The following is a 24424-nucleotide window of genomic DNA, read 5'->3' on the forward strand; positions in this document are numbered from 1 at the left end:
GACGTATCATCTGTATTCCAGATTTGTCAAATTACCCAGTAATGTCATTTGTAGCATATCTTTTCTTCAGTACAGATCCACTTCAAGATCACATATTGCATTTAGTCATCATGCTACTTTAGTCTCCTTAAATATAGTATAGCTCTTCAGCCTGTCTTTGTGTTTCATGACAAAAGGATTCCTATTGTGTTAGAAATCATGAATTCATACTGATACCTCCAATTCCAATGCACTCCCACAGAGTCCTCTTTTCTTGCTTTGCCCCATTCGATATCTGTATGGAATACAGTGGAAGAAGGCTCAACAATTACCTCAAAGTATTTATTTACTGAACTTTACCATACACTTAAAACTAATTTCAGATTGCTTCACCTGTACAACTACAATACACAAACCTTCTAAAAAGAGGTCAGAGTTTGTTTGCATTGTTTCCGTGCTACTCAACTAACAGTATATAGCCAAATGATATGTTCAGCAGTTACTTTGATTAATTCATTTTTTGTCCTCCTGGATAGTTATGTTACTCATGCGCAATACAGGTGGGTTTATTTGTTCAGTTTGTTTGGAGTTTTAATGGATCTTTTCCTTTCTATTTTTATTGATTTTTTAAAAAATAGAAAATAATGTGCTTCCAACAAACTCATAGATCTAATAAGTGATTATGGCAAGGTTGAATTATAGCAAGGTTAGAGGATACAAGATTAATACTTTAAAAGACAGTTGCTTTCCTATATACCAGAAATGAACAATTGGAATTTGAAATAAACAGTTATATCATCACTAAAAAAAAGAAAAAAGAACAAATAGGTATAAACAAAATATTCACAAAAGCTATATAAGGTAAACTACAAAACTTTGATGAAAGAAATCAAAAAATATCTAAAAAAATGGAGAGATAGTCCATGTTCATGGGTAGGTAGACTCAATATTGTGAGGATGTCTGTTCTTCCCAACTTGATCTATATATTCAATGCAAACACAACCAAAATTCCAGCCAGTTACTTGTGGCTAAGAACAAACTGATTCTGAAGTTTATTTAAAGGCAAAAGACGCAAAATAGCCAACACAGTGTTAAAGAAGAAAAACAGTCAGAGGACTTACACTACCCAACTTCAAAACTTACTACAGAACTATAGTAATAAAGACAGTGTACTAGTAATTGGCAAGAGAATAGACAATTAGATAAATGGAACAGAGAGCCCAGAACTAGGCCCACATAAATATAGTTAAATGACCTTTGACAATGGAACAAAGGCAATTCAGTGGAGAAATAATAATCTTTTCAACAAATGGTACTAGAACAACTGAATATCCACATGCAAAATAATAAATCTAAACACGGACCTTAAATCTTTTGCAAAAATTAACTTAAATGGATCATAGACTTAAATACAAAATGCAAAACTATAAAACTTCTAGAAAGTAACAGGAGAAAATCTAGGTAGTTTTGTTTTTTTAGGTACAATACCAAAAGTACAATCCATTAACAAAAATATTAACATGATGGACTGCATGAAAATTAAAAACTTCTGTGAAAAACATTGTTAAGAATAAAATGACTAGCCACACTCTGGGAGTAAATATTTGCAAAAACACATATCTGATAAAGGATTCATATTTCAAATATACAAAGAGCTCTTAAAACTCAACAGTAAGGAAAAAAACAAATTATGGGCAAAGGATCTCTCTGAACAGATACTTAAAGATATACAGATGGCAAATAAGCATATGAAAAAATGCTCAACATCACGTGTGATTAGGGAGTTGCAAATTAAAACATGAGCTACGACTACATACCTATTAGAAGAGCTAAAATTCAAAACAATAGCAACGCTAATGCTGGTGAGGATGTGGAGCAATAGGAACTCATTCATTGCTGGTGGAATGCAAAGTGGTACAGCCATTTAAAAAGATAGTTTGTCAATTCCTTTCAAAACTAACATAGTCTTATCATATGATCTAGCAAGTATGTTCCCAGGTATGTACCCAAGTGAGTTAAAATTTTATGTCCACTTAAAAGTCTGCACATGACTATTGACAGCAGCTTTACTCATAATTGCCAAAACTTAGAACTAAGATGTCCTTCAATAGGTAATGGATGAACAGTCTGTGGTACATCCATTATCCATACAATGGAATATTTTTCAGCAATAAAAAGAAATGCACTATCAAGCTGTGAAAAGACTTGGAGGAATCTCAAATACATACTGCTAGTGAAAAATGAGCTATACACTGGGCAGTTCTAATTATATGACATTCCGGAAAAGGAAAAATTACAGAGATGGTAAAAAGATTGGTGGTTTCCACGGTTTGGGGGGAAAGAGGGAGAAATGAAGGGATGGCGCACAGGTGATGCTTAGGCCAGTGAAATAACTCTGTGATGCTACTGTAGTAGTAGAGACATGAAATCATGCATTTGTCAAAACTCATACTACTGTGCCACTCAGAGTAAGCTATAATATAAACTATGGACTTTTTAGTCAATAATGCACCAATATTGGTTCATCAATTGTAACTAATGCACTACAATAATGCAATAGCTTAATAATAAGGGAGACTGCCAGGGTGGGGGAGAGGGGATATATGGGACTTCTAGATTTTCTACTCAATTGTTCTGTAAACCTAAAACTGCTCTAAAAATAGCTTCTTAGTAAAACAACAACAACAATGAGATACTGCTTCACAATCACTGCAATGGCTATAATTATAATTACAATAACAAGTTGGCAAGGATGTGGAGAAATTGGAACCCTTATATATTGTCGGTAAGAATATAAAATCGTGTAGTCTGGCCATTCGTGAAAAGGATAAAAAAAGGTTACTTACTATATGACCCAGCAATTCCACTCCTAGGTGTACACCCAGGAAAAATGAAGAGATATGTCCACACAAAAACCTGTACACGAATGTTCATAGCAGCATCATTCATGACAGGCAAAAAGTGGAGACAACCCAAATGCCCATCAACTGACAAATGGATAAATAAAATGTGGCATATCCATATAATGAAAGATTATTCAGCTGTAAAAAATGAAGTACGATAAATGTTACAGCATGGATGAACCTTGAAAACAGGATGCTAAGAGAAAGAAGCTGGTCAAAAAGGATTACATGTTATATGATCCCATGCATGTGAAATGTCCAGCACAGAAATATCCATAGAGATGGAAAATAGATTAGTGCATGCCAGAGGCTGGAAGGAGGGAGGAATGGAAATGACTGCAAGTGGGTATGGGGTTTCTTTTAGGAATAGTGAAGATTTAAATTCTGTTTACACTTATAACTAAGACACTGCACTAGCCCTTTAAATATTTCCAAATTTTAATTTTTTTTAAAAAGTCTACCTTGCTTTCTTTGAACCCAGGTATACAGCCTTAATTAAGAAATATAAAAGCTGCAAAACTCAATGGTTTTTCTACTAATGGATTATAAATTGTCACTAATAAGTATCTCAAAAAGGGTTTCAATGGATGGTAGCAAAGATGAGGAGAGCAATTTAAAGTTCCATATTTATCTTTAGGGGATGGGTCCATATCTATGCGAAAGCAGAGCTCTGCTGCCCCCAACAAGTCTGGTGGTCTTGATATAAACACTTATTATTTATTTAGGGCTGTCTCACTCTCCTCCTTATTCTCTATTTAGGCTACTAGTAGATAGAAGTAATTAGAAAATAGGAACAAGGAGGCCCACCCTACTTAGAGACTGGGCAGTGCAGGTGAGAAGGAATCAGAGGAATAAAGGTCAGGGATAAGGCGGAGACCAGGTTGGGGATGGGCCGAAGAGATGAGAGAGAGATGAACTCAGCCCTCTGGGTGGGCAATGACAAGTGTAGGTACTAGAGGACAAACTGTGGGATAGATTGCAGAGTACGACCCTCAGGGTGGAGTCTGAACACATAGCTGGAGGCAGAGGAGGAGGGAAGGGAAAAAGTGGTAAAAAGAGATCTTAGTACAGGCCACTGTATGACTTAGCAGGTGCATCTATCTAAATATTTGTACAAATACCAACTAGAATCAAATAAGTTTAAAAGAACTTATTTAGGCCATGTCATCCAAAGTATTTTATAGTTGAGGAAATCAGAACTAGAGAAACAAAGTAAATTGGCCAAAGCATACTGGGCCTAGTCTAGTGATATATCTTCAACTCTATATTATAATCAAAGTTCAATCTTAAATCAACCTAAAATATTATATTATGTAAAATACAGCACACAGATTCATTATGCATCATTGGCACTTTTACTATGTTTTGCATTTAATTTGCCCATAAATATTCTGAAACTCATTCTTTAAATCATTTCCTGTTTGCCCCCAAAATACTCATCTCTAATCCTACTGTAACATCATCATCTACATTTCTGTTACATTAGGATTAGAGACAAATTCTGTTTATAAATAACTCCAAGAACAGTTTTTATATTTTATTTTCATGTTGAAAATCAGTCAGATTTGCTTCAGCCTCAAATAAAGTGTTTATGTAAAATTAAATGAGCACTGGCAGCAAGCTGCACTTTTTTTTTTTACTAAATGGGGAAAATAGACTAATATAGTAGAGGCTTTTGCTTATTAATATTGAATGTAGTAATTCTTAGTTACTTTGGTGGTAAATAAAAATAATCTCAATATGATGGAGTTTGTACATGGTATATTACCATCAAATCCAGGGAAAAATGAATTTTGTAGATTTGGGGGATGTGGTACATGTATATAAGTACAGTTGTGTATATGTTGGTTAAGTCATTTAACAGTGATAACTGAGTACCAATCTGGTTCAAATGAATGTGCATATACTATGCAATTGTGCAGTCTCTCTACTTGGAGCTGAAAGAATCTCCCAATTAATTTATGGATCACCTCCCTCCCTTTGAATAAGACATGCCTTTATAAGGCATGTCTTATCCGATAAAGGCCTGGAGTTGTTTATAAGGTATGTCGTATCTGACATAGGCCTGGAGCACTACACGACCAGGGCATGGGTGGCTTACAGAGCTCTAGTTTTTTGGTTTTGGGGTTTTTTTGGGGGGGGTTAGGAGTGGGGAGTGGATAGCCCCCTCATGGACACAGAAAATAGATTGGAACTCTTGGAAATTCCAACTTGTTATTACAGATGCCTTTCTCCCATAGTCCAAAAGACAGCGTTATGCAAAGTATCACTTACAGATGCATTTACATCTAAACTTCACGGCAAGTTGGTGTCTTTCCACTTTCTCCTTGATGAAGACCTGCATTCAATATGAATTTAAAGAGGCTCTGTAAAGTAATTCGACAGCAGCAAATATGCTATTTAAAAATGAGTTAATCCAAGATATGTAAATCCAAGAAAGGTTTTAGACTGAAGCAGTTGTTTTATAAAATAAACATGTCCAAAGACACTTTTTTAGTGGAGGCAACTTGCTGAAGAAGAATTTGAAAGGATCTTTTAACATTTATAAACAGACCAATTTGAAATTACCTAGAAAATAAGTAAGCTCCAAGAAGAACATACCTATGGCTATCCTATTTTTTGAAGGCAAAAATGGAGCTACAAAATTAAACAAAGGATGTATTCCATGTTTGAATTTGTAGAAAAAGTCTTAGAAAGGTATAATGAAAGTAAATAAAATTACTAAATAAAATAACTATGAGATCCTAAGAATTTTGCCACCATCTTTGGGAATAACTAATGCTGATAAAGTACAGACTAATACTTTGGTGCCAATTCCAACTCTTTGCACTGTACAAAGGGGGAAAAGTGTCTTAATGCATAAGAAATTATGAGACAGCACAAATAAAAACCAATCTTTTATGCAGAAAGTTTCAATTAAAGTGAAATTCATATTTTAAATTACCAAATTATAACTGGAAAAGTTTGTAATGTTTTCAAAATGGTCTTTGCTAAACTACCTCTATCTAGCCTGGAGGCTAGAGATGGAACTTAACTATCCACTTAAATTATATATATGTATTTGTGCAAAGTTAAAACTTTAAATCTAATAAATTATTTGAATCAATTAAAACAAAGTCATTATTATTTGGAAAACTAAATCTTGGCCATGATGAATATCTTAATTATTTTGATATATGAAATATGCAATGTAATTTTTATGTGGGGTTACATTTGGAATTTTCCTACATTTCATATTTAGTAAATGGATTTATTATAAGAATAGTGATTTTTTTAAAGAATGAATTTAATAAGTAACTGCAAGTTTTGAAATTTTGATTTACAGATCATTATTGCCATCTGCTGGTTAAATAGTTTAATGACATTTTTTTCCCCAGTTGCTTTACTAAAAGACAAAGGAAAAACTGAGGCAAGTTTTAGATATCCATAACCGGATTAGAGATTTCTATGTAAGACAGATAATTTGCAGCCCGGTGCAGTGGCTCATGCCTGTAATCCCAATACCTTGGGAGGCAGAGGCGGCAGGAGTGCTTGAGGCTAGGAGTTTTAGACCAGCCTGGGCAACATAGTGATACCCCATCTCTACAAAAATAAACAAATTAGCTGTGTGTGGTGGCCTGCACCTGTAGTCCTTGCTACTCAGGAGGCTGAGGCAGGAGGATCCATTGAGCCCAGGAGTTCAAGGTTTCAGTGAACACCATCACACTTTAGCCTGTGTGACAGTGAGACCCTATCTTGAGAAAAAAAAAAAATAGTAAAATCATATGCAGCCAACAGACACATGAAAAAATGCTCATCATCCCTGGCCATCAGAGAAATGCAAATCGAAACCACAATGAGATACCATCTTACACCAGTTAGAATGGTGATCATTAAAAAGTCAGGAAACGACAGGTGCTGGAGAGGATGTGGAGAAATAGGAACACTTTTACACTGTTGGTGGGACTGTAAACTAGTTCAACCATTGTGGAAGACAGCGTGGCAATTCCTCAGGGATCTGGAAGTAGAAATACCATTTGACCCAGCCATCCCATTACTGGGTATATACCCAAAGGACTATAAATCATGCTGCTATAAAGACACATGCACACATATGTTTATTGTGGCACTATTCACAATAGCAAAGACTTGGAACCAACCCAAATGTCCATCAATGATAGACTGGATTAAGAAAATGTGGCAAATATACACCATGGAATACTCTGCAGCCATAAAAAATGATGAGTTCATGTCCTTTGTAGGAACATGGATGAAGCTGGAAACCAGGATTCTCAGCAAACTATCACAAGGACAAAAATCAAACACCGCATGTTCTCACTCATAGGTGGGAATTGAACAATGAGAACACTTGGACACAGGACGGGGAACATCACACACCGGGGCCTGTTGTGGGGTGGGGGGAGGGGGGAGGGATAGCATTAGGAGATATACCTAATGTAAATGATGAGTTAATGGGTGCAGCACACCAACATGGCACATGTATGTATATGTAACAAACCTGCACATTGTGCACGTGTACCCTAGAACTTAAAGTATAATAAAGACATATATATAAAAAAGCTAAATCATGAGGTATCTCTGTTTCAAAGATGATAAGATAATGCAAGAATATATTGCATCTTATCTAATTATAATGTGCTATTTTAATTGTCAATTAATCACAGATTAAATTATCAACCTAACTGTTTTAAGTTATTGTCATTAGTTAGTATACAGATAAAATGTGACTCGAATAACCATTCAAAATAACAAGGTCAAAATAAGTGACCACTGTTAGAGAAGCTGTAAAAACATGAAAACATCCATGATTCTATTCAACTGCACATAAAACTAAGTGTCATGATTTCCCTCTTATATACAAATCTACTCCTCTCCTTAGTAGGAGTAGATACATAATGATTTAGGCAACTATCTCTCAGTTAACTAATGAACCTAAAACATGTATTACTGTTTAATAATTACTAACATACCACTTGATGACAAAGAAACCAAGTGAGCAAAATATTAATTGGAAGTATTGGCAAGAATAGCAATTACTTTTGCACCAACCTAAAAATACTCCCGAGTGCACTATAGGGTGGCCGGTCTAGAATATAATAAAGGAACATTTGTTTAAGCATGTGCTGTGTTTTTGATGCTTTACAAGCATTAATTCATTCAATCATACCATCAGTAAGACAAACATAACTGTCTTCATTTTTCAGATGAGGAAATTAATCCTAGAGTGGCTAAATTACTAGCTCAAGGTCATACATTGGTAATCTTCCTATATGAGTCCCCTGTGTAAAAGATTTAGAGCAGCACATGGCACACAGTTAATTTTATGTGTTTACTAAACATATGAATCATAAAATATATCCTGCTTTTTTTCCTTTAACATTATATCATGACTATTTTCCTATATCATTAAATATCAATGCAAAATGACTTTAGTGACTGTAATGCTTCACTATATGAATGTTTCATAACTTAGTGTTTGATACTGAGGCCACTTCTATTTTTTAAAGATATAAATAATAGCACAATGAACATTCTTATAAAAAGATTAATTTTTTTAAATGATAAAAATGACCAGATTTGTACTTTCAAGGGCTAGACCACGGATAAGAGCATTTTGTATCCCACCAGGACACCAAGTGATGCAAAAGGCAATTGGAAACTCCAGAAAAAACAAACTGACCAAAAAGAAAAACAATCACTCCACTTCACTTATTGTTCCAAAAAACATTAAAACAGGCATATTTTAAAATAAGGTGCTTTATTTTGAGTTTGCCTAGCCACTCAAGAATATATTCTTATCAACCACCGTAAATACTTTGTATTTTACATGCAGTATTGGACAGATAGAATTTATTAGCTGTTAAAACTTGGGCAAATAACTACATCCTGATGCTTGATTTTAAAATCTGCTTAAGGTTATTGCATGAATTAAGTGAGAAAACATTTTGAGCACCAAACACAATGCCAGGAATGTAGAAATGCTCCTTGAAAAAAATCTCCCAAAACAAAAAATGAGCAGTAATAGCACTTACCGAATTTAGCTGAGTGACAAGATAAATAGTACTGTCAGTTAAGTGCTCTAGACCTTCAGAAAAAGTATAATTAATATGGGCTGGAGAAATGGGCTGGGGCTTGGAAGGTGACAGCATTCAGATGGGCAGGGAGAAAAGGATGTAAAAGCCAAGGGGTGGCTTTTCCATATGAGTAAAGGAATTCAGCAGTTATGGTGTCTCAGGCTGTGGACTTCACCTGAAATGACTGGGATGGAAGATTTGTGCCCGAGGAAGTGGGAAATTAAAGTTGAAAAGGTATATTGGGCAAATATTGAAGGCATTGGTGAGCAAGCCTAGGACTTGATTTGTGGGCTATGAGGAGCCACGAACATTTTTGTGCTGTGTTGCATCAGGAAAAATCAACCTGGCCACAATGAGCCATGCTTTAGACTGGTCAGTTAGGATATGGGAGTTCAATTTGATCCATCATCAGACAGATGGGAAGTGAAGCGGTGTGGGCTCCAGCATGTGGCCCGTGACAGAGGACATGGAAAATGTCAGTGGCCCCAGTGCATCTGTGCCAGCCGCTTTGGCCTCCTGTAGGGCTGCGCGGTGACTGGGGGCTAAGCGCTCCTCTCTTAGTTGGTCCTAGCTGGTGTTGAAAGCGCTTGAGCACACCGCTCCTAGGGCTGATGACTTCTGAGGAACCTTATTGGAAAAGCATTTTGCTCTAAGATTCAGTAAACGCTGTCCCGTGCCAAGGAAGTGGCGTCAACCTGAGGCTCTGGGATCAGACCCACCGGACTCAGGCCGGCTCTGCCACGTGTTGCCCGCAGTCTCGGCCCGTTCCCTCCGCGTTGGCAACGGGCACTGACTGTCCGATACCCCAGCGATCGTAGGAGAGCAGAGACGTTCCTAATGCCGGGCGCACCACCGGCAGGCCGGCGGTTCCGTTGGCTTCCCTGACACACTTCCTACAGTCATTACTTTCAGCTGAGATCTTCCCCTTTAATATCTCGTTAATTAACGTGTAACCTTTTGGTTAAAATGTCAGAGCTAAGACTAAACCCGAAGAAAAGAATGAAACCACGGGAAGTTCTTCAGACTTAGTCGCCAGCAAGGTTATGGCCCGAATCGGTGCAGGGGCGTCGCGCGGGGAAGCGATTGGCAGAGCTGTGCGCACTGGGGGGTGCTGCAGGCGCTGGCGAGAGTGTGGAGAGGCCGCGTGGAGCTGCGCGCTCGGGGTGGGAGCTGCACTCCCAGTGAAGCGCGTGAAGGGCGAGCGGTGATGGGTTCTGCGCCAGTGGGGCTGGGAGCGTGTGGGGGGCTGTACGTGGAGCTGCGTGCAAGGTGAGGACTGCACATGTGGGCTTGGGGACTGCGCGCACAGGCGGCTGCAGGCGCTGGGGGGGTGTGGGGGGCTGTGCGTGGGGCTGCCCTCACCGGAAGCTGCACGCTCGGGGAAGCGCGGAGGCGGGAGTGCTGCGCGTGCTGGGGAGCACGTGGGGGGACACGCAGGGACTGCCCGCGCGAATGGCTTCGAACGCACGCGCCCCACCCCACATTTCACAGTCGCCATGACGACAGGGAGGTCCGCAACGGCTGCGGGGACAAGTCCGTTGAGGCTGCCAGGGGAGTCAGGCCTTTCTGGACTTCGCCTGACTCGGCTGGCTGTGCCTGAAATTGACCCAGCTCCACCAGGGATTATGAGAAAACAAGGAGTGAGCTCAAAGCCTCTACAATCTTCCCGCTCCAGCCAGTGTAAGCGGCGGCGCGGGGCCTCCCCCGCCCGGGAGCCGGAGGTAGAGGAGGAGGTGGAAAAGTCGGCCCTAGGTGGCGGGAAACTGCCAAGGGGCGCCCGGAGGTCCTCCCCGCGGAGGATCCGAAATCTGAAAGAGCGAAAAGGCTTGGAGCTAGAGGTGGTGGCCAAGACCCTTCTCGGCCCCTTCCAGTTCGTCCATAATTCCCTGGCGCAGCTCCGGGAAAAGGTGCACGAACTGCAGGCGCGGCGGTTCTCCAGCAGAACCACTCTCGGCATCGGTGAGGAGAGGGCAGGAGAGCCCTAGGAGGGAGCCGCATGGCGCTTTTCTTAAGTCTTGAAGGAGATCAGTTTAACAAGCAAGGGTTTGTGGGTGCCTAGTAGCAAATAGTAGCAAGGTCCGAGTAGAAAGCAGTTGGCCAAAGAACTTGTCATTGAACCAGGGGAGAGAGAGAGATGGGGAGTATATTGGTTTGAAGGGCTGTCAGATCGCAGAGAGTGTTTTAAGGTCTAGGAATTTTAAAGGCTGAGGGGAGAGATCAAAGGAAGAGGATGAGATTAAGATTCCAAGAGAGGAAATAATTAGTGGAGCAAGTCTTGGAATATTTGGGAGGGGTAGAATTAAAGGCACAAATTTGAGAAGCTAACTGTGGGAAAGAGGAGAGAGAATTCCTTTTCTGAGATGTCAGGGAGTAGAAAAGCGAGGATTACTATATGGAGAAATGTTACAGTGGAAATAAAAGAAGTTGAGAGTGCTGGCGTCTAATGGTCTTTGTTTCAGTGAAGTATGAGGCTGGGTCACCTTCAGAGGTGAGATTGATAGGATGCCGGGGTCCAGGGGACATGCTTCTGTCACAGCTTGGAAAGGGCATGTGATAAGCCCTTCAAGCATTTAGAATACTGGCATCGTTACACCATATCATTTTTTTTCAGATGTGGTATGTGGGTTAAGGGAGGGAGTGAGAGACACAGAAAGATTTTGAGCATCTTTGGAAAGCTGGATGAATTTGGTAGTATATTTGACCTTTTCCTTATATATATCATCTGAAGAGTTTTTGCCAGTGTATATAATTGTTAGGAGAATTAGAAATAGGATACAAATAAAGTTGAACAGGATAGTCTCTGTATATTTTAAAATTAATGAAGCCTAATAAACAGTTAATGAGCATCTTTACAACCGTTTAAAGTTTTCAACCTTTTAAAAATTATAGCAACCGTGCTTGCAGACAGTCCAAAAATACACCATGGGCCATACTTTGCCTATCCTGGTATAAAACAAGTAAATCTTCCGAGAAGTATTTAAGATAAGCCCAGGACAGTTAGTAATGTAGGAAAAGATCTGGATAAGCATGGTTGAGAATTTCAACATTGCAATTTTTTAATTTTAAAAAATTTAATTTCTTCAACAATTATTGAATTAATTTGCATTTATTTTGTTAGCCAAGAGGAGTAATTTTTGAATTTTTAGGAGGCTATTATTGATGGTTTATAAGACGACTTGCCAAGTATATTTGGGATAACCATAAGAAATACCATTATAAAATCTCAGAAGGGAGGTAGGACTTCTGGAATAGCCAAGGAAATGCACTCCTCCATGACGACAATGAAAATACTTGGAAAATTATCAAAATCATTTTCCTCAAAACTTTAGAAATTAACCAAAGGTTTACAACAATCTAATGGGCATTAATTCAAGAAAAGCTGCTGAACTGCTATAAGAACAGCAAAGTTTGTGGTGTTTTAACTTGTTCTATTCCCCACTCTTCTCTCTCCAGGGGAATTGAAAACAAGCAATTCCCCAACCAAACAGGGGCACAGGCTGCATTTGCAGCTCCTGTAAAAGCTCCATACCCAGAGCAGTGTCTCCCAGCTCCCAGGTGAAGTCTTATGTATACATGGGGTGCTGGCACAGGTGACTCCAGATTAGTCTCCTAGGCCATCTAGTAGCTCCTAAGTCTGGGCTCTTGCAAAGAGCTTGCAATTCATCAAGGGTTGAGCTGCACAATGGGGCTTTTAGATGTGCTGCTGAGGAAGTGATTGCCTGCATTTAATCATCTTCTGATGAATGCTAGAGAAACTAATCTAGAGTGGCTCCTCTTGGTTAGAACTAGCTGAAGCATACTGTATATACTTACTTCTTTTAAAAATTTCATATAAAGGAATAGAAAATAATACTGAAAAAAAAACCCAAAAAAGGTCACAATCTTCTATAATTCCATCATTCTTACCAATTACCTGAAGTAAAAAAACCCTCTCACGTTTCTCCCTTTGCTTGTCAAGCCCTGCTGCAGAGAGGTAAGCTCTGTTCAGAATTTGCTTTGAGTCCTGGATTTTTTCCTATGCTCTTAGAGACAGGATTAGCTGGCCGTCTTGCTTTGTGTGCTATCTTTCTAGACATGTAAAATAATACATTTGAAATACTTGTTTTAATGATATTTTATAATAAAGCAGCTATTAATAACTTTCCTTTTTTTCTTTATTCCAGCTGTCTTTGTGGCAATTTTACATTGGTAAGATTTAGTTTCAGTTTGAAATATTTAAAAACATTTGAATTAAAAATTGCCATCACTCTTTGCATACAGTAAAACAATAACTTCTGGCTATATTTGTAGAACATCTTTATGTGCACCAATTTATACATGTATTTTGCTTTTTTACAAACCTCATATGTGAAACAGCATTTACAAAATAGATGCATTAGGGGAATAGTAACTTACGAATTAATATATTTTTGCTTTACCAAATAATTCGCCACACGTTTCTTTAAATATCTAGCTTTTCTAGTGTATTTTGCATGTGTAGTTCATTTAAAACCTTCCTTTATTTTATGGTAATTATATGTTGCTAGTGAAATAACTTTTTTTTTTTTTTTTTTTTGAGACAGAGTCTTGCTCTGTCTCCCCGGCTGGAGTGCAGTGGCGTGATCTTGACTCACTGCAACCTCTGCCTCCCAGGCGCAAGTGATCCTCGTGCCTCAGCCTTCCAAGTAGCTGGGATTACAGGTGTGCACCACCACACCCAGCCAATTTGTTGTATTTTTGGTGGAGACGAGGTTTCACCATGTTGGCCAGGCTGGTGTCAAACTCCTGTCCTCAAATGATCCACCTGCCTCGGCCTCCCAAAGTGTTGGGATTACAGGCATGAGCCTCCACACTCAGCCAGTGAAATAACTTTGGTGATAAAGTTTTAGTAACACCTGCCAATTGGAAATCAGGTAAATAAGAAGATAAAGATTCTGCAGTGGTTATACAGAGTTAAATGGCTCTGAGTCTTTCAGTGTGCAAGCCCGTGTACATTATTTTACAAAAGTGTTTATAAAAATTTGTAAAATAATATTTCCCTCTGGAATATTTTATTTTTATCTGTGCTCAGTGATTTCTACCCTTGGGAGGTATGAGATCTGCCCCTATGTTCTATTGACACAGTGCTGCTCTAGACATTTAGTCTGCAGGGAGATTTTGCTGTTAGAACTGAGGCTGCAATGGTAGGGAATATTCCTGCAGTTTTTGGTACCCTGGCATATGGCCTACATGTAAAGAAGGGTTAGTGGAAAACAGGGTTAATATATGGAACTTTGCTTTATTTTCAACTTCACTGGAAAGTACTGACTACATAAGTTAGCTATAGCATAATTGTTGACCACAGCTAATTTTGTTTATCACATATGCTCCTTTCTTCACTGCCTACAGCTGTTGAGTTTCACTACGAAAAGGTGAAGTACACACCTGTATTCTTTGGCACTTGAAAGTTGATCCTTTATGTGATATTATACTTATTGTAAGTCTGCTTTGATCTAAAGTAATTTTATTTAAAATTATATTCTGAACCCTTTTCAACAGTTATGGAGGTATTTCCCAAGGCCGGTACATTAGAATCACTTGAAACTTAAAAAACAAACACTAATCTGCCTCTGTTCTGATTTAGAGGCCTGGGATGGAAGGAAGGGTGAAAAAAGCACAAGACTTTTAGATATACAATTAAGGTTTTGTTTTTTTGTTGTTGTTGTTGTTTTTTTTTTTTTTGAGACAGAGTCTCACTCTGTCGCCCAGGCTGGAGTGCAGTGGCATGATCTCTGCTCACTGCAACCTCCGCCTGCTGGGTTCCAGCAGTTCTTCTGCCTCAGCCTCCCTATCAGCCAGGATTACAGACATGCACTACCATGGCTGGCTAATTTTTGTGTTTTTAGTAGAGATGGGGTTTCACCATGTTGGCAAGGCTGGTCTCGAACTCCTCACCTCAAGTGATCTGCCCGCCTCGGGCTCCCAAAGTGCTGGGATTACAGGCATGAGCCAACGCACCCGGCAACAATTAAGCTTAAAAACCACTGAGTTAAGGAATTTCAGGTGTGTGCCATACTGCATTATAAATGCCGAAAAACATACAAGTTAGTAAGCAAATTATAAAATTAATATTATAACAATTTATTGTTTTCTTTTTTATGGCTTTCTTATTGCTTATTTTACTGTTAGTTTTGAAACTTGTTCTTATTGTAATATGATACTTCTTTTTTTCTAGGTTACATTTAGTAACACTTTTTGAAAATGATCGTCATTTCTCTCACCTCTCATCTTTGGAACGGGAGATGACTTTTCGCACTGAAATGGTTAGGTTTCTTCTTCTAATGAATTAATTTGTGGCTTAAGAATAGCGAGACTATGAGGCAGAAATGTATTAGGAATTGAAACGAACTTTTGGTGAACTGCACTGTTTCATAAGCTATAACCCAGGTTTATTATTTAAATAGTAAAGTGTTTGAGATTATTTTTCTGTTACTTACTTCATTATCTCTCACTCTTTCCTAATGCAGACTTCTTTTTAAGATAATAAAGATGAATTATAACAGCTGAGGAAGGAGGACAAAGAAAGCACAGAAGAAGTGATAAAGGGGAATGAAATGAGATGTTATCAGAAATTGCTTTCTCTTTGGCTACGGTTAGGAGATCCCATGTTTTACCTGGGCCTTTTAATGATGACAATTATTATTTGGCTCTCTTTTGATTTCAAGATAATCTCTTTTAAGAGATAACTTTTGGTATAATTTCTAAATAATTTTCTGTTTTTCAATATTTAATCTTTAAAATGGAGTTTTCTGCCGTACATATCTCACATAATTATTGTGAGGAGTAAGTGGGATAGCAAATGCCAAAATTGCGCAATTTTACATTTAGAAGACACTGCAACCGTCCATCTTCCAGATCTGCTCACAGCTGGTTGGGGGCCTAGTGAAGCATTGAAACTGGCTCTCCTCAGTCTAGCCATTGCTTTTTGTTTAAATTATGGTAAGATTTAGATTTAAATTTGTAATAAAAAATTTCAATGTTTATCATTTAAGCATACAGTTCAGTGACATTAAGTATATTCATGCTGTCTTGCAACTATTACCACTGTCCACATCCAGAACTTTTTGCTATCCCAAACAGAAACTCCACCCACTAAACACTAATCACACCCAGCTCTATTTTCTGTCTCTATGAATTTGCCTATGCCAGGCCCCTCAGTCACTGCTTTTTAATTTTCATCCCTATATTGCCCCATAAAGTTTCAAAGCATTGGATACATTAACATATGTATGACGTTTGAACATTTTAAAGGTATTTCCAAAGACAGAATATAAAATATTATTAAATAAAGAGTGTAACTGTGGCAGAGTCTGGACTTTGGTGACAGATCGCTGGATTCTAATAGCAGTTCTGTGCTTTATTGTATGATGGCTAGTCAGGTCACCTCTCAGATTCTCAGTAATCTCGTCTGCTCAATAGAAATAATGCCAACCTTAGAGGGGTTTAGGGAAAATGAAGGGAGATAATGAATGGCAACACATAGCAGGATACTTAACACAAAACAATAGCTGTTATTAGTAACTTATTTATATATTTAATATTTCCCTAAATATAGACTTTTGCATATTAGATATCCTTTAATTGTTGTATTGCTTTGTTATCCTCCTAAGCAGAAAGGAAAATTCTTTATGAATTCATATTTTGCCAATCAACTATGAGGTAATGGCCTTTCAGACATCAGCTAAAACAGACCTGTAATTTAGTAGTTACTCGTGTTGGATGAGGCAGATATGATTATAGCATATAGCATTTTTTAGGGAGAGTGCATTTTAAACAATGTGGCTCTTTTTTACTTTTAGATTTTAGGAGCGAAAGCAAGAAATTGTTGGGGAAATAAGACACAACATGCTGTTGTTAATCCATGAATTTTAACTCAACAGCACTTTTACTATCCTAATGAAGCCTTTATTTTATATGCTGAAGTGTAAGACACTAAAATAATCTTCTTTTTAGTACATAGCATTTGTGAGCAACAATAGTCAATCGACATTGTGCTTTCACTTTGCACAGAGGATTAGATGGAGCTATGAATTAAGCTAGAAGCACTGGATTCTTTGCTCATGATGCTTATGGTCATTATATTTTATTTCCTAAGAGCATGGGAAAAAAAGTAATTTTCTATATGCAAAGTTGTACAGAGGCATGAAGTCATCCCTGTTTATGATAGAATTAATCAGATGTCAACCTTCAAGCATCTCAAATGTGGGGAATAAAACCAGATTTGGGAAAATCAAACATATACTGTCTACACATTTTAAGACATTATTAGAGAAACTCTTTAAATTGTTTGACCATCCCTCCAACTCTTTAGTTTGAAAGCCTATAGAAAATTTGAAAGAATAGTACAGTGATCACCTGAAAATACATGCTCTTTAAAGTCCAAGAATGCAAAATAGTGAGGAGTGATTAGGAAGTCTTATTATTAACCTTTTTTTTTCAGAAAAAAAGTTCTAAAGAAGTGATAAAAATAAATATTTTAAAGTTTTAATTACATTGACAATATGTGCCTCTTTTTTTTTTTTTAAAAAGGGACTTTATTATTCCTACTTCAAGACCATTATTGAAGCACCTTCATTTTTGGAAGGACTGTGGATGATTATGAATGACAGGCTTACTGAATATCCTCTTGTAATTAATACAGTAAAACGATTCCATCTTTATCCAGAGGTGAGTCATAATTTGAGACAAATAATATTTGTAGAGTGATCCTCTTTGTCAGATAAAAATAGTAAGCACAATCTTGTTAAGAAAGGAAGGGGACCTTTCAGGTTTATTGGTTGTGTGTATCCTTATAGTTGAGCAGAATATCATAAATTCTTCTCTTAAAATTTAAAGACCCCAGAAACTGTTCTCTCATGAACTCGAAGAATGAACCTTAGTGTGTAAATAATGGCCAGGGTAATAGACAAGCCAAATGGAAAAGAGAGTCATGGGAGCCAAAAAGTTCTAAATGGGGATGGGCTTTTGGCTTTGGATACCTCGTAGGTGGGCACGATGACCACGTGAAGGGACAGTGAGAGTGGTGAGCTTGAATAGTGATCTTGGAGTTACGTTAGTAAAAGTAAGATTTATTTAGTCACACAGCTGGAAATCTATTACTATCGTCCAACACTTAGCCTAAAAGAGTATGGTTGTTATAGTAGTCTATAAATGCTAGAAATTTGAAAAGCGGAGACAAAATTAGTGAACTCAGTTTGTGAACTCAAGATAAATGCTAAATTTGACACCATGGTAAATACTACTGTTGAGTTTAAAGTTGTCTCAGAATCCAGCATATTAATGAAAAGTTACTGCTTTCTAGTCCTTTATTCATATTTTTATAGCTTTTAAAAATTATCATTCTTTAGATTTTGAAATGCTTAAAACTACAGAGACTTAGAAAATAATATTCAAATATGTGTGATCAACCATCTAAAATAAATAAATGTTAATCTTTGTCATTTTTGCATCAGCTATTTTAAAATAATTAAAATATTATAAATACAGTTAAAATCACCTTTGTTCTGCTTCTAGTCCAACTTACATCTTTATTAAAATTTGGTGTGTGTATCCATCCAATCTCTGTTTTCAGAGATTGTTTTATTATGTGCTTTAAGTCCACATAAATGATCTCATACTGAATGTGTCACTGTAGGATTTTTTCTTCAAAATTGTATTTTTGAACTTTCTGTATATATATATTTCTTTAATTTTAACCATTTTATGAATTCTAAAGTTTATGTATTTCCCCATCTTAATATATTATTTCCAATTTTTTGATTACAAGCAATGTAATCTAAAATGTACACTTTTGTATAGTTTTCTTCTGTATATGTGCAATATTTTGTCTAGGATATATACCTAGAAGTGGAATTGTTGTTATAGAGTGTGTGCTTTTTCAGCTTTACCAGATATTGCTAAATTGCTGTCTGAAGCAAATGTAGCAGTTCACACTGCTGTCTAGAATTTTCTCATATCCTTATTAGATTTTGAATTGTCAGGCCCTGTGATTTTTACTCTTATGATGGCTGTGATATGCTTTTTTGTTTTAATTTGTACTTCCCTTATTATTTATGGGGATAAATATATTTCCATGTTTAATAAGCATTTGGATTTGTTCTTCTGTCAACAACATATATAAATCTTTGTCACCAAATCAGCTTTTTTGAGGTATGACTTACATGTAATAAAATGTGCCAATTTTGAGTGTACCATTCTCTGAGTTTGACAAATGTATGAAGCTATATATCTATCGCCACAATTGAGTTACAAAACATTTTCGGTATGCCAAAAAATGCTCCATTGTGGTAACTGTCTTTTCCCCCATTGAATTAATTGTCTCGGTACAATCGTTGAAAATTGATTGACCACATTATATGTGAATCTGTTTCTGGACTCTATTATTCTCTAGATCTATAATTATGCCAATACCACACTGTCTTGATTACTGTAGCTTTACAATAAATCTTGAAAGTAGATAGTTCTCCAACTTTTTCTTTTTTAAAATTGCATTTCTATCTAAATGTTAGGGTCAGCTTATTAATTTCTCAAAAAAAAACCTGCTGTGATTTTGGTTGGGATTATGTTGGATTTGTACATGTATTTGGGAAGAATTGACGTCTTAACAATATTGAATTTTCCAATCCACGATCATGGTATAGATCTCCATTTTGTTGATTATTTTTAACTTGTCTCAGCAATGTTTTGTATTTTTTCAATGTACAGTCTTGCCCAGTACTCTTTTATTATAAATGGTATTATTTTAAAAATTTTTATTTTTCCATTTTTTGTTGCTTTTGTATAGAAATATAGTTGATTTTGCATATTAACTTTGTACCTGCATCTCGATGAAGTCAGTGGTTCTAGTAGCTTTTTTGTAGAATCCTTTGGATTTTTCTATGCACATGATGATATAGTCTGTAATTAAAAGCAGTTTTACTTTCCAGTAGATATACCCTAAATGTTTTTAAACAGCTTTATTGAGGTATAATTGACATATGATAGCTGGTCATATAGATGAAGTGTAAAGTTTGATTAGTTTTGGCCCACCTGTAAAACCATCACCAGTGAAGACAATGAGCATATCCCTCATCCCGAAGTTTCCCTGTGCTCCTTGGTAATCCCTCCTTCCTTCGTCTCTCTTTGCCCACATCCCATCCCTAGGAAGCCACTAATATTCTCTTTGTCATTATGGTTTAGTGTGCATTTTCTAGAATTTTATAGAAATAGAAACAGAGTTGTTCTGTGCCTACGTCTTAATTTATGCAGTTGACTGAGTGATGACACAGATAGATCAGTGCCGCTGAAAGAAGAATTTATGAGTAATACTTCCTTGGAGAAGAGGACAAGTCACATCACACAGAGCCACAGGAGAGAGACAGTTTGGTCAGGTGGAAGCAGTACTGAGGGTGAAGCCTAGGCCGTCACCTTTATTGGGGTTTCTATGGGAAAGGGAAAACCGGGCAGAGTTTAAAAAAGAAAAGAAATAAACAAAATCAAAAGACAGTCGACAAACTGGGAGAAGATATTTGTTTGGTTTCTTTTTGTTTGTTTTGAGACAGAGTCTCACTTCATTGCCCAGGTTGAAGTGCAGTGGCCTGATCTCGGCGCCCTGCAGCCTCTGCCTCCCGGGTTCAAGCGATTCTGCAGTCTCAGCCTCCGAATAGCTGGGATTACAGACGTGCGCCACCACGCCTGGCTAATTTTTATATTTTTAGTAGAAACGGGGTTTTACCATGTTAGCCAGGCTGGTCTCAAACTCCTGGCCTCCAGTGATCCTCCTGGCCTCGGCCTCCCAATGTGCTGGGATTACAGGCGTGAGCCACCATGCCTGGCCAGGAGAAAATATTTGTAATATATCTCACAGATAAAGGGCTAATACACCTAATATATGAAGAACTCTTAATTCTTTATATATTTAGCTTCTGGAGGCTTCAGGTGTCAATTTGGTGATGAAGAGAGCTGGAATGATGGCACTCTCATTCCTACAACAAGGAAAATAGCTGGACAAACTGCAAGATAACACCTTTTCTTGAACCCTTCAGAAAACTGAGGTCAGAGGACAACCAACACAAAGTTTCAAGAAGGACAGGTGCCTGCAGAAAGCAATAGGAACTGAGCATTCTGGAATAGGAACTGCTTGACTGAGATAGATGCTTTTGAATGCCATATAAGCTGGTACAAAGATTAAACCAGAAATTTTTTAATGAACTGCTACAGGCTTAGTGTGAGCTGGTATGAAATGTGAAGGTGAGCAGGCTCTCTCAGGAAAGATTGGGGAAGCATTTAGAGAAAGCTTTCCCTATGCTGCTGGCTAGGGGACAGGAAAAACAATCATTGCTCAGACTCCGCTCACACCCATGTTGTGAAATCTCTCCTAAGGAAAAGAAAGCCATGATCTGCAGGGAGAACGGTATCAAACCCATTGTCTGAGGACACTGGTGGGTATCCAGTGAAGCTGGTGAAAGAGAACAGGCAGGAAAAAAAAAAAAACCTAAATGTTAAAAAACAGTCATATTCCTTGAGGAGGGAACACTTATGAAGGGTACAGCCCCCAAATCCCAAATTCACAGTACCTGTCTAAGATTGAGGCTTAACTGGAACATCAGAAAACCTGTCACTCTTCCCCCATTACATTAACAAGCCTTTGGTAAAAATCACAGTGGAATGTGACTGAGTGAGTTTTGCAAGGCATTTTCTTTCTAGGGAGCAGCACAAAGGAAAACCCAAAACCAAGTTCAAAACAAGGTACCACTAGAGGAATTTGAAATCGCTAGTGTCCATAGCAGCAACAAACTCCAGCTTTGGTAACTATAACAATTACGAACTTCCACCCTAACTAGATTAACACAAATCCCTACGATAAAGACCTAATGGTAAGAAAGATGTTCTTAATTTCAAGCATAAAAATACTGACCCCTATGTCTACTGTCTTATACAACACGTTTAACTTTCAGCAAAAATTATGAGGCATACATAAAGGCAAGAAAAAGCACAGTCCAAAGAGACAGAGCAGTCATCAGGCAGACCCAAAGAAGATACAGATATTGGAACAACTGGACAGGAGATTTAAGTAACTATGATTAATGTTTTAAAGACCCAAATGGAAAAGACAGATGATGTGCAAGATCAGATAGATAATTTTAGCGGAGTTGGACACTATAAGAATCAAAGGGAAATGCTAGAAATAAAAAAAAAAAAGAAGGAAAAAGTGCCTTACATGAGCTCATCAGCAGACACAGCACAGCAGAAGAAATAATCAATGAGTTTGAAGATGGGTCAATAGGAATGCAAAGAGAAAAAAAAGTGGAGGAAGGAAATGATAGAACATCTAAGAGCTGTGACACCATATCAAATATTCTAATATATGCATGATTAGAATCCCTGTGGGAGAGGAAAGGATGAGGAAGAATAAACATTTGAAAAATAAATGACTGAGAATTTTCCAAAATTAGTGACAGATACCAAACCACAGATCCAAGAAACTCAGAGAACATCAAAAAGGATAAATATCAACCAAATGCATGAATGAATAGATAAACAAACCAAACATGCATATGCAAACCTAGGGGTAAATGTAAACACATTAAAGAGTATGAGACAGACTATCTCACAAAGCCTAAAATACTTACCGTCTGGCTCTTTATAGGAAAGGTTTTCTGACCTCTTATCTAACAGAATGAATAGACTAGAGATATAATGTGAGTTTCTTGGGCAGCACCAAGGGCTTCATTTGAGGTTGATGATCTTGAATTGAGAACAAAACCAGCCAACAAAATTGTGTTCCTCCAGCTATAATCAGATTCCCAAGTATAAACACGGAGAAAATGGAGAGTTGGATTTAATCATGTTGGGTCAGCTTTCCCTTGGATGTAGAAAGCCAAAAAGAACATTGCTCGTGGCCCTCCAGCAATGTCAGCAGCAACAACAACAAAAGCCAGACAGTATTCAAATTTACAACTTTTCCTGAAGCAGTCAGGGAGCTGAGGTCACAGGGCAATCAAATAACCCAAAATAAATTAAAAAGATAAAGCATGTGCAAGGAGAACAGAAACAAGCATTTAATTACATGGGTCCTGCCACTAGACACAATGGTAAAGAATTCAGCTCAAATTGTTCACCAGTCAGTTGGTAAATGCCTAGTATGGGTTAGCAAGGGTATTTGCAATTGCTTACAGACATTTTTACACAGAGCTCATAAGGTGCTGACAGAAGATTAGCAAGAGTGCTCAGAAAGCATCCTCCATGGTAAAGCCTGGGAGAACAGGAGCCACTTAGAGAAAGGCATGAAACCCACCCACCCCCCTCTTCCTTATCTCCCCTAAGTCTTACACTCTCTTATCTTAAACTGCTGGGGGAAAGGTAACAAACACTGTCCTTTTCACATTACTGGTACAAAAATAGGCCACAGATCCTGATATGGTCCTTGAGCCTTACTTTTGCTAACCTCTTGATGCCTGTTTCATATCTTCTCTCTCCAGTTATCCCAAACCTCCTGTCCCCCTTTCATTCTCAGCAAATGACCTTGTTTTCTACTGTTTTCCCGTGCCCATTATGTATTTCCTAGCTGCATCCCAGGTGCCTACTTCCTGGAATATGGAGTTGATTCAATATCATATTTGTTGAATGAATGAAACTATGCAAATTTCCTTGTGCTACATACTCAGTAGTCAATGAATACAACCTAAGCACAACCAAAATTAGGTTTATCTGTATCCTCACCTGCATTTGGTATTGTCACTATTTTTTATTTTACTCATTCTTACACATATGTAGTGATATATCATTATGGTTTTAATTTGCATTTCCCTATTGGCTAATGATGGTGTACATCTTTCTGTGCTTATTTGCCATCCGTATGTGAAACGTGTCTTTATGTATTTTGCTCCATTTCTATTTGAATTGTTTGTTTTATGAATTTTGGATCTTAGGATGTTCCTTACATATTATAGATGCTAATTATTTTTCATATATATGGCTTGCAAATATATTTTCCCAGTCTGTAGCTTGCCTTTTCATTCTCTTAAACAGGGTCTTTTGCATAGTGTTGTTGAGTTTGTCTCAATTTTGGGGAAATTTCTGTCTAGTTCTTCTATCAACTAAAAGAATTAGTTGAAAATACTAATTCTAGTTTTTTGACAGAGGGATTCTGAAGTCCCCTAGTAAAATTATGTATTTGTACATTTCGCCTTTGATGTCTATCTGTTTTTCTTCACATATTTTGTAGCTCTATGTTTGGTGCATATGCATTTAGGATTGCAGGGTCTTCTTGTTGGATTTTTAAAAAATAATTTAACGATGACTTTTTCTTCCTTCTCTGATAATTTTGCTTGCTCTGAAGTGTGCTTTTTTCTGATAATGGCATCGTCACTTCTGCTTTCTTTTCATTACTGTGTGTATGATAAATTCATCATTTTCCATCCTTTCACTTTCAGCCTATTATTAAATTTGAAGCGAGTTCCTTGTAAATG

The 24424-nt window shown here is 37.5% G+C and overlaps 1 protein-coding gene across 11 annotated transcripts in view; it reads left to right on the top strand.

Annotated features, from left to right (window-relative positions):
* Nucleotides 1–10241: 10241 nt before the first annotated feature.
* DPY19L2 (dpy-19 like 2) overlaps nucleotides 10242–24424 on the top strand; it is a 105983-nt gene continuing 91800 nt past the window's right edge. For 2 of the 11 annotated variants that reach the window (XM_054559318.1, XM_054559320.1), the window contains exons 1-4: nucleotides 10452–10916; nucleotides 13121–13145; nucleotides 15151–15238; nucleotides 17505–17642. In XM_054559318.1, the coding sequence (XP_054415293.1) occupies nucleotides 10454–10916; nucleotides 13121–13145; nucleotides 15151–15238; nucleotides 17505–17642 (714 nt within the window). In that variant the 5' untranslated portion in view covers nucleotides 10452–10453. Of the gene's footprint in view, nucleotides 10917–13120; nucleotides 13146–15150; nucleotides 15239–17504; nucleotides 17643–24424 lie in introns of all 11 variants that reach the window. The other 9 variants (XM_002818060.4, XM_054559317.1, XM_054559324.2 and 6 more) reach the window with 9 other exon arrangements.

Source organism: Pongo abelii, chromosome 6 (genome assembly GCF_028885655.2).
Source record: "Pongo abelii isolate AG06213 chromosome 6, NHGRI_mPonAbe1-v2.0_pri, whole genome shotgun sequence".
Lineage (NCBI taxonomy): Eukaryota > Metazoa > Chordata > Mammalia > Primates > Hominidae > Pongo > Pongo abelii.